At 48.5% G+C, this 10,749-nt stretch overlaps 4 protein-coding genes across 4 annotated transcripts; 2 read left to right on the top strand and 2 right to left on the bottom strand.

Annotated features, from left to right (window-relative positions):
* Positions 1 to 109: 109 nt before the first annotated feature.
* FSST1_009187 (uncharacterized protein) lies at positions 110 to 2,573 on the bottom strand (the record flags this gene model as incomplete). Its single annotated transcript, XM_083226139.1, has 2 exons — positions 110 to 433; positions 495 to 2,573. The coding sequence occupies 2 exons, from the start codon at positions 2,571 to 2,573 to the stop codon at positions 110 to 112; spliced, it is 2,403 nt and encodes an 800-aa protein (XP_083085148.1).
* A 1,013-nt stretch (positions 2,574 to 3,586) lies between these two features.
* FSST1_009186 (uncharacterized protein) lies at positions 3,587 to 4,775 on the bottom strand (the record flags this gene model as incomplete). The annotated part of the gene is made up of 2 exons (XM_083226138.1): positions 3,587 to 4,441; positions 4,503 to 4,775. The coding sequence occupies 2 exons, from the start codon at positions 4,773 to 4,775 to the stop codon at positions 3,587 to 3,589; spliced, it is 1,128 nt and encodes a 375-aa protein (XP_083085147.1).
* A 1,523-nt stretch (positions 4,776 to 6,298) lies between these two features.
* On the top strand, positions 6,299 to 7,774 carry FSST1_009185 (S-adenosyl-L-methionine-dependent methyltransferase; the record flags this gene model as incomplete). Its single annotated transcript, XM_083226137.1, has 3 exons — positions 6,299 to 6,995; positions 7,049 to 7,253; positions 7,309 to 7,774. 3 exons carry the CDS (start codon positions 6,299 to 6,301, stop codon positions 7,772 to 7,774), a joined length of 1,368 nt encoding a protein of 455 aa, XP_083085146.1.
* Positions 7,775 to 8,871: 1,097 nt separating this feature from the next.
* FSST1_009184 (S-adenosyl-L-methionine-dependent methyltransferase) lies at positions 8,872 to 10,404 on the top strand (the record flags this gene model as incomplete). Its single annotated transcript, XM_083226136.1, has 5 exons — positions 8,872 to 9,159; positions 9,208 to 9,253; positions 9,301 to 9,972; positions 10,025 to 10,290; positions 10,345 to 10,404. 5 exons carry the CDS (start codon positions 8,872 to 8,874, stop codon positions 10,402 to 10,404), a joined length of 1,332 nt encoding a protein of 443 aa, XP_083085145.1.
* Between the last annotated feature and the right edge of the window lie 345 nt (positions 10,405 to 10,749).

The raw sequence follows: 10,749 nt of genomic DNA, 5'->3' as shown, positions 1-10,749 counted from the left end.
AACATGCCAAAAAATTGCATATATTGTCAATGTTCATCATTCTATGTATAGAACCTTTATATACTCAACGCTACATGTCCATTTCTTCATAAATCATAAAAAGGCTTGCTCACCGCGTACTATAGCTGATCTTGTCAAACTTCCTCACGTCATCAGGCATACGTGCAATACACAGTTCACCACAAAACTCGCCCCATTCGCCGCTCGTCGCGTCGCGGACGGCGTCTCTCACGGCTCTGCCGTAGCGTTCACGGTAAGCTTGCTTGACAGCCCGCATGTGGTGCGGATCCCAGTGGTATCGAACAAGGCGTGAAATGAGCAGCTCGCGACGAAGCCCATCTTTGCGAGACGCCGAGGTGGCGTGATGAATGAGCAGTGCGTCGCGAACGGGACGGTTGATGACACCATTGAGAATATGCGCCAAAAGTTCGCCCTGACGGATGTTAGTAATGAAACAAGGTTTGTCAACGGATGGAAAGACGTGTCAAACTTACCACAAGGTTCCCGCTCTTTTTGAGAGCATCGCGTGCAAAGTTGGCACGGTACTGACGCTCGTACTCCTGAAGAATAACGCGAAGATGAGAGTCGCTACGAAGTACAATAATGTTGATCATTGCTGTCTCACCACCCTTTTCCGATTTTATGGAGCGGCGGAGATCAGCGACGTCCTGGTCCACCAAAGCGTAGTCGATTGGTACCAGGCGGCCGTGGTGATCATACTCCTCCATGCGACGTTCCTCAAGAACCAGAAGGACGGCTTTCTTAAACTTGTCCTCCTTGAGCTCTTCCTTCATGCATTTGGTGAGGCTGTTGTCGTACTTTTTGTCAGTGAAAGCGTCCTTGATATAACGTATTTCGGCATTGGTGCGACCCATGAGGGATTCGATGAGCAGTTCTCGACGAGTCTTGTCCCCCTGGTACCAAAAGTTGGCCCAATATGCCTCGCTCTCCCATATACCCAGTGCAACAGAGTAGCAGGCCTTCATCAGGAGAGGGTCTTCGTCCTTGAGACGAGCACGGATATGCTTGGCAATGTTGACGCCCTTGCGTTCGGAGCCTGTTTTGACGAGCGCCTTGTAATCGGCGCGTAGCTTCATAACTTGATCGTGTGTCAAGCTTGGCAGAATCTCGATAAGTGGCTCAGTGTCAGGCTTACGGCTCCCCTTCAGGGCCTGGGCTAGCTGGGTTGTGATGTCCTCAGGGTCGTGGAAGCGGGCTCGTCGGCGACGTCTGCTATCCTCCTCATTGTCAGACCCTAGCGGAGAGAGCGCCTCAAGAGCTCGGTTATCCTCGCTCGACTTGGCAGCAAGCAGCAGAGGAGATGGCATAGGAGAGCAATCCTGGTAAGTGCCATAGTAGGACTCGAGCATGGGCGACGGTGGAGCATTTGCGAGTGATGCTCCAGCCAAGCCACCAACGGCGAGGCCACCGGCTGTCAGTCCGGTGTTGATGCTGAGACCTGACATCCTCTCAGTTGGAGGTTGAGGAGACTTGTCCTTTCGGCTGTGACGTCCATCCCTAGATCGTGATCTGTGCCTGCGATGGCTGTCCACGGTCAGAGTATCTCCTGATTTTTCTCTCTTGTGGGATCGAGATCTTTCCCCTGATTTTTCACGTCGGCGAGACCTGTCCCGTGACTTTTCACGTTTTCGGCCCCCAGAGCCCGCGGTTAGAAGGTCTGAGCTGCCCCGAGGATCAGAAGATCTGTCTCTACGACGTTCGCGATGTTTCTCGTCATCACGGCTCCTAGGCTCAGCAGTCACGACATTGGCGTTGGAGCCATAAATCTCATTATAACGCACATCTTCCCTGGACCTGCGCAACCCGTACTGATCAACAGATGGACTTGCGGGATCGCGATGAGTATATCCGTAGGGGTTCTGTTGCTGGGCATAATAGTCGTCTCCAGACGTCGGAGGGGGGTTGTATGTAGTCATGACCTGGCTGGCGGTTGAAGGGAGTCCTGTGGCCTTGCCATAAGCTAGGTCGTCAGTCTCAGCTTTGGGGCGCGGAGGAACTCCTGGCTGTCCGTAGGCCAGGTCATCGTCTAGCCTATCTTTTCGGCTTCGGTTGTCCCTTTCCTTGTTGTCGCCGGGAGAACCAGTAAGCTTGCGCATGTACTTCTGTGGCAGAAAGCTGAACCTGTCTTGTTCATCCTTGGTACGCGGTTCTGCATTGTAAGTGTATGGGTCTTTGTCTTTCTCGCGACGACTGTCATCAGGGAATGCTCCTGGTAAGTTACTGTCAACCCTGTCGTGCGAGGACCTGTAAGGCGAGTCCTTCGGCGGAGAGGCGGTTCGGTAAGCGGGCTGATAAGAGTTATAGCTGTATTGCTCTAGATTTCCAGGGATTGCAGGATAGATGCCGCCCTCATCAGGGTAGGGAAGAGCACCGCTTGCTTGTGGCGCGCCGGGTCTTGTACGGTCATTCAAATCATCTTCTGGGTATATGTAGCTCGGTTCGCGATAATCGCTATGGGATGGGCGCTCAGCATCGCTCTTGGACCTATGATCACGAGAGCGTGACCGGGATCGATCCTTTCGGGACCTATCATCAGGTCGGAGAGAAGACATAATCGCTCGTTTTGGGGGAGTTTCTGGTTTTTCGCAGCAAAGACACAAGTTGAAGCTGCAACAGAAGGAGGGGTATTTATTTGTGTGGAGCTCGCGGGGTTGGGTCTCGTTCTCTTGTTGTGTCTGAAACAAAACAAGACAGGTGAGAGGAGAAGAAAGATGGAGAAAAAGGTAGCAGATGCCTAGTGATTATGAGAGATAATAAGAGATGCTCGAAGGATCATGCCGGATTGAGTAATAAATCCTAGGCTTCCCGTTCATTTAAATTAACAATGACCGGCCGCCTGACGCGATGGCATGCGTCAATGGCGGACGGACCGAAATGCTAGGCTACCTCCACTTGACTGGCATTGGAACCTGACCTGCAGAGACCCAGGCTCTAGGTGTTATGAGAGACCAGTCAAACAGCTTATGAGGGTCTCAACTCGCATCTGTCGGGTGACCCCGAACGCTACCGGGCCGCTTAACTGGGATTTAGTGTGGCGGTTCCAACGAGGCAGAGGCTGAGGCTGAAAACAAGGGGACGGATAGGTTGTCACTTTGCGGGGCGGCACTGGGCTGTGCTGGGTAGAGATGATAGTATTGAGATCGGATCATTGTACAGAGCATCACTTAACGATAACTTTATGAAAATCCATGATGTTATAGGATGGCCATTGTCGTGCTTGAGACAGTCACTACGTCACCTGAACAGAATATCTACTGAGTCAATGTTGGACTCAGAAAGTGTGGATAGTAACTTTAGGCATCATTTCTAGTGGGTTGTAGATTTCTATATCTAAAACATAAAACTAGTTATAAACTTGACTATTATCAAAGGTACTTTCAATCCCTTGAGGTGTTTTCATGAGCCTGAAGCAAGGCCAGGTTAGGGCAAGGTTGAGAAAAAATAGTATATAGAGACTAACTTGCTTCATGATCGAATCGATACCGCACCTTAGAATATACCTAGGCAGGGTAGATAGGTGTCTATATGGAAATAAGTACAATACATATTGCCTCAATACTGTCTTCTATTGTAGTGGCACTCTTTCGCCCCGTTGAAACACATATAGTGCCTCGTCCTTTCCAGGAAACGAAGGCAAAGCAACCTTGGTGACCATGGTCCAATCCTTATGCTCACTCTCCATAAACTCATCCATAGTTATTCCCTTGAACCCTGTGTAACCATTCCGGTTCTGCGTGCCAACAACGGCGATAGTGTCGCCCTCAAACGCAGCTACGAGATTTCTTGTAAAACCTCCTTCAGTGCCACCACCTATACCGCCGCCAACGACAGGGTACACGAGCAAGAGAACCATTTCTTTTCCACTGGCGTTCTTGCGTAACCATTTCACACCATCAGAAATGACGGTGTCATTGACCCAGTTGACTCGCCATTCACTCTGCATGTTGTCCACCGCGTGTACGGTCAGGCCGTAACGACGAAGCATGAAAGCCCAGTATCCATTTCCTGACCCTATATCCACAATAGGACGCCCGTCAGCCAGGATCTTGAGAATAGACAGGCCTTCGTGAGTTGGTGTTGCACAGCCAAAATGGTGCATGAAGATAGGCAGTACGTGATGGCTTGTTGCAACACGTTCTGATGCTGGGCAAGGACCGCACCACTCTAGGGAGTGGCATGACCACATCCAAAAATCGAGATATGGGTTTGTGCTGGGCGGATTTTTGCACTTTGGAATGGTGAGCTTCGTCACAAGCCCCGGGTGTAGATATCGCTTTCTCTCCAGATTGGCTGCGACTTCACTTCTTGTTGAGCCTTTTTTAGCATTGGTTCCCAGGTTCTTGAGAACCGCACTTGTTGCTGTTGATGGCCTGAAAATAGAAGCATATGCTTCAACGTCAGTCTGAGGAGGTGGATCTCTCTGTCAAGGTCAGTCTCTTTGTTGTCCAGTCCTCGAGGGCTGTCGATGGGCGAGATCTTACTGGTGAGCCACCATCGTTACGATACCAAGCATGTAGGCCATTGGTACCTCCGAGATTCACAACAGATTGCACTTGGGCAAGTTTTACACTTGTTATGGCATGATATGTGTAGGAATCTGGTTCGGGAAGCTGGAATAGTACTCGACTGGCGTTGTACAGGTCATTCTTCAGCAGATAATCGACAGCTTCCTTCTGACGGCCGATGTCCTCAATGGCCTCATCTGGTCTAAATGCTGGGTTTCCAACACAATGGACGAATTTGGATTGAGACATTTGAAGTATATCGACAGCCTCGGTGATGAGTTGGGGTTAGTGATTTACAGAAAGTCTCGATGACGTTGTTGCGTTGTTAGTAAGTTACATTAGTAGTCTAAGTTAATTCTTTTTAAAAAGTGGGCGCCTTTTCGTCTTAATTACCCTGACCTTGATGCCACGGTCGATTGTGCAGGCTAACGTTAGGTAGGTAACTTAGTACCTAAGTACCTACCTACATAGTACAATACATAGTACCTACCTAAGCTAGACAGGTATGGATACCAGCACTATTGGACAAACATTGGTGAGGAGCCTCAAGTTTTGATCACACAGCTTCATGCTAATGCCAAAATCCAGCTCATTTTTTTTCTCCACATTTTAGTATTGCTTTTGTCACTTGTGAAGCGAATTTGGTCGGACCATCCGGATGGAAATACGGATACTGCTCCGCTATTAATCAAGTGACGACTTGTTTGATACATCATATATGAGGAGTCTACAACCTGGTCATTTGTCACAAATCTGATGTCTCAGGGGGGCGCGGTTATGTTGAATTAGAGGTTGGTTTACGGACAGTCACCAACAGCCTGCAGTATGCTGGGCTTTAAACCACAACACGGTTAGACATACAGTGCAGACTAGGTAGGTAGTTTAGGAAACCCTGAAAGAACCTACCAAGGTTGAGTTGCATTCAGCCCGTCATTTTCTTTGTTTGTGAGATTTGCCAGTCCATTCGTCTAATTAGACCCTAATCATCAGATTACTACAGAGTAAGTGGGCTTACAATAACAGAGGGAGATGGAGAGAGAGGCACTTCGGCACCCTTTGGATCACTATCAATGATCAATTAAATGCCTACTATCCTAGACAATACTCAAGACCAGGCGGCTTGGCTAGAACCAGTATCTATCTGTCAGTTTATCCAAGTGGCGGCAATCTGCCACTTTCTTGGCACGATCTATACCGCAACCAACTGCTGCCGGGCCCGTCCCTTGCCTACAAAAGCCCCACCAACTTTTGGTTTGCTCCATGGAAGGTAGGTACCTACAGCAGATGCGGGTAGGATGAACGAGCCCACGCTGGTCTAAGTGTGTTTAGGAGGTAGCTATTGTACTTACCTATTCCCAAGCGCCTCTTTCTTCCGGACATGCAACTCTCCTCCTGCAACTGCAGAAGTTGTTTCATTCAAACATATTGCTTGGGATCCGCTTGCCTTTGCGCCTGTTATCCATGTGGTTTTGACACCAAATATCATCATACCAACCAACTGCCCTTACAACAACCCCTTGACATTCAGATCTACCCGAGTCGGTAATATCGTCATCGGACCGCGCATGCTGTTTCAATCTTCGTTTTCGTTCGCTACCCTTTTACGAAATCTCGAGGCCCGTGACGAAGCCCGAGCCTACGCAGATCGTCGGCCATCCATTATTTAGACATTAAAGTTGTCCTTTTAGATCCGCACCAAGTCGACCAGACGCCAACTGCTTTTTCGTTATACCCGTCTTCCTTCCGGCACTTACACATACACTTCAATTACGATGGACCAGGAACCGCGCAATAAGAGACAGCGCGAGGATGCTACTGACTATGATGAATTATCTGTTCATGGCCAATTGCATTCTGATGCTGTCAAGTCAAGCGACCGCGAGATATCAGAAACTCGACGAACCATGTTGGATCATAGCAATAACAGCATTAACTCCCCTGCAAAAACTAGCAAACCGTATGATGCCTTGAAGGAATACCCCCGAATGGATCGTGCAACAGACTCTCCTGCTTCAGACATCTCCGAACAGTGTCGACGCAATGACCCCGGGGTTACGTCGCCACTTACCCACCCGAATGGAATCTCAATGTTCCCGGAAATGTCTGTTACAGAGCAGGAGGCCATGTCTCGACAGGCTCTCGCTCAAGCCGAAGAAACCATCGTCGCAGACAGTGACGAGTACAATTCCACGGACGATGCTGGATATGGGAGCGATAATATGAGCTCTGCGAGTACATCTATTGGCTCATCTGTTCGGGATTACATGTTCGAGAATGGCCGCCGTTACCACAGCTTTCGCGCCGGGGCATATAACTTTCCAAACGATGACGTGGAGCAGGAGAGAGAAGACATGAAGCATGCCATGGTCAGACTTCTCTCAGGCCAGAAACTGCATTTTGCGCCTCTCGGTGACAACCCTCAGAATATCCTTGACATTGGAACTGGCACAGGAATATGGGCGATAGAGAGTAAGACCACATTGCTTCATGCGTGTACGTTCCGACAGCTAACACTAAAACAGTGGGCGAGCAATATCCCAGTGCCAATGTTCTCGGTATCGACCTCTCACCCATACAACCAACTTGGTTGCCACCCAACGTTCACTTTATGGTTGACGATGTTGAGTCTTCCTGGCTTCATCCCCAGGATCACTTTGACTATATTCATTCCCGGCATACCGTTCAAGCGGTCAAAGATTGGCCTCGGCTGTTTGATAGCGCCCTACAGTGAGTACCAAAACCCCAACGCCATCCCACCAACATCATACTCATGCAAGCAAAGGCACATGAAGCCTGGAGGCTGGATGGAGCTCCAGGAGATTCATCACTACCCCCACAACGCAAGAACAGGTGAAGCCATCCAGCCATACGATCACCCAATTGCACAATACTGGACCTACATCAACGAAGGTCTTGCAGCGCTCGGTGTAGATTTCCCTGCCGCAGCAGGTGGCAAGTTGGCTGCTAAGATGCAATCGGCCGGTTTTATTAATGTTACTGAACGAATATTCCACGTCCCTCTTGGAACTTGGCCTAAGAATCAAGTTCTCAAGACTGCCGGGCTCTATTGGCGCACCATATTAAACGATGGCATCCAAGCCATTGCTCTCGGTCCTATGTCCAGAGGAATGGGATGGAGCCGCGAGCAGATTGAAGTCTTTCTTGTTAGTGTGCGAAGGGCTTACAGTGACAACACGGCGTTGCTATACATGCCCATGCACATCGTGTATGGTCAGAAGCCGTACTAAAAGCACCGGATTAGAATATACAAAAAAAAAAGGAAGGGGTAAAAATACACAAGATCACCGACAGTTTAATGCTGTTCTGCAACCAAGGAACTGCCGACCCGAGGGACGCCATCATGACATTGGGCCACTATAGATGCCAACTGGAATGCTGAGTGGACGCTGTTTTTGCTCCGATACGAACTGCTCATGTATGCCAACTCCGTTGAGGCAAGTCTGGTCCAAAGATAAGTGCCAGGCGCAATTAGCCTTGGGTCTAATCGATTCGATGGACTCCTTCCATTAAAGGCACATTCGTCAACCTGTACTACAACCCACGAGTTGGTGTTAGACGGCGCCACCACATCTTGCTCATATATACACAAGTACAACGATCCATAACACATTACCTATATATTCTATTCACCTGGATCTCACATGAGAATCTTCAGTTGATGAATGCATGCCCTTCACAATAATTTACGTGCCATAAATGTCATATCATTCTGAAGAAACGTTCAAAACGCCGTAAAAAGAATTCCAACATGAAGAAAGTGTGAAAGGTTACCATCGCACAGAATTCACTAATGCAGCCAAAGGCGGCCAAGCTCCATGGAGCTTAATATGAACATGGCTTCGTGCCGCCCACACCATTACATCCATGTTAGCTTCGGAACTAGCATGCGGAGAGGAGGAACAGAGGATCGGATGGGCTCAAGACCTAACCAAACCGGTGTTATCGCGATAAATAATCCTAGTCATGCACTTGATGTACTACTCCCATGTCATTTCTCGACTTCGTTTCAGGGATTAATGCCACGACTTGTAGAACACACGCCAATCAAGAAGGTTCTTATTGAGACAGACTTGGGCTAAGGGCATCTCGCCACTTTTTCAATTCACGCTACCAGGAATGAGGGTGCAAATAGGTGGAATACCTCAAGCCGACCACGTTCTGGACATACCCACTACCCGCATGGGTCTTGCTGGTCGTCTGCAGTTTCGAATTATCCTAGGTCGTCGATGGAAATCTGAAATATATAAAATCACGCAACCCCAAAGCCGTACTACGTATTGCAACGTTGGCCGTGAAGCACAACTACATCACGAATTTTCTCAACATGGGCGAAGAAGAACTTACTCCGCCATACTCGCATGGCTCGCCAAGCTTAGAGACATCTCTCATGGTACAGTTGGCGAGGAAAATTGCCCAAGAGACAGAAAAGCTTGACAATTATTTCAAAAGCAACGGGCTTCCAGATCTGGGGTTTGGCACCAATGCTCCCAATGACCTCCCTAGGCTACCAGAGGACATACAGAAATGCCGACTGGAGATTTCATCGGCCACAAAACAACTAGAACTTCTCGTAAGAGGACCCAGAGAAACTATCAGATGGGGTATATGGAGTGTAAGTCTTTGTATTTCGGGTAATTCCTTTGGAACTAACAAATAAAAGTATCTAGACACGTTGAGTCTTCAGATTCTCAACAGTTTTAAGATATGTGAGTATGCCTACTATGCAGACAGATTCTTTGCTGATACTCAAAAGACGACCTTGTCCCGTTGGACGAGCCCATTTCTTTGGGAGATCTTCAAACTAAAACCACACTGGATCCCGTCAATTTGGCGCGCGCTCTGCGTCATGCCATGACGAACAAGATCTTTCAAGAACCCATACCGGGTTTTATAGCACACAGTGCTGCTTCTAAGATCCTTGCTCAAGATGCCAACCTTCAAGCTTGGGTGGGCTTGAACGGAGAGGATTTCTTCCCAGCTGGAGCACACACTTTGGAAGCTCTCCGTGCCGACCCAAAGGCTACCTTGCTTACGCGGACCGGGTTCAACCATGCTTGGGGAACGGTCGACAAAGAGCCCATGTTTGTAACCTTTGGCAAAGACCCCCCACGAGGAAAGCGATTCGCTGTAGCAATGGCAAGCCTCACTGGTGGAGAGGGCTATGAAGTCGGCCATCTCGTCGACAACTACGACTTTTCCAAGGTGGACGCCAATGAAGGGACGTTCGTGGATGTCGGCGGTAGCCATGGCTTTGTGTGCGTGGACTTGGCTAGGAAATGGAGCAAGATGAAATTCGTTGTGCAAGATTTGCCAAAAACTGTCGGCAGCGCCCCGAATCCCATATGCGAAGATGAAGGGATAACCCAACGTATATCGCTTCAGGCCCACGACTTCTTCACGGAGCAACCTACCAAGGGCGCTGATGGTAAGATTCAGCGTGGACCATCGCTACAAGATTTGAGCTGACCAAAATGAAGTATTTTTCTTTAGGTGGATATTTCATAACCTTGCTTCGCATTACGCTGTCAAAATCCTGAAGAATCTTGTCCCGGCTCTTAAACCTGGGGCCCGTATAATCATCAACGACCATTGTCTCCGCGAGCCTGGAGTCGAGAACAACTGGGATGAGAAGCTTATGCGGAGCATGGATTTACTGATGCTGACTCTTCTAAACTCCCAAGAGCGAACGGAAAAGGAGTTTGAGGAGCTTTTCAAGGCTGCTGACGAGCGATTCGTTTTCAAGGTAAGTCATGTGTTAATTGACTTCCCCGAATCACCGTACTAACAGGTTTTAAAGGGTGTGACACGGCCAGAGGGGTGTAGGATGAGTATTATTGAAGCAGTTTGGCAACCTTGAATTTAACATTAACAATATTGGATGTTAGATAATTAAGTTTGTACATAAACAGGATAATACAAAGCATATCAAATCTAACTCCTGGATGAATAAGACTTTTAACAATAAAGCCAATCTTCAAAACTGGCATGCGTTGGCGGTACAAGATTGAAGCGACTACACTTAGAACACACTGGCCGCCCATCAACAAAGGATATCGATTATCTAGGCGCTATTTCTCATGCCGAGAGAACATCATAACGCCAAATCTTTGCCGAATAAATATCGAAGCGTAATTGGTTTAGTGGTAAAATTCTCCGTTGCCATTCAAGCGACATCGGGGAGCCCTGGGTTCGATTCCCAGAT

Source organism: Fusarium sambucinum, chromosome II, assembly GCF_050947815.1.
Source record: "Fusarium sambucinum isolate potato_lamoka chromosome II, whole genome shotgun sequence".
Classification (NCBI taxonomy): Eukaryota; Fungi; Ascomycota; class Sordariomycetes; order Hypocreales; family Nectriaceae; genus Fusarium; species Fusarium sambucinum.
This window is presented reverse-complemented; position numbering and strand designations above follow the sequence as displayed.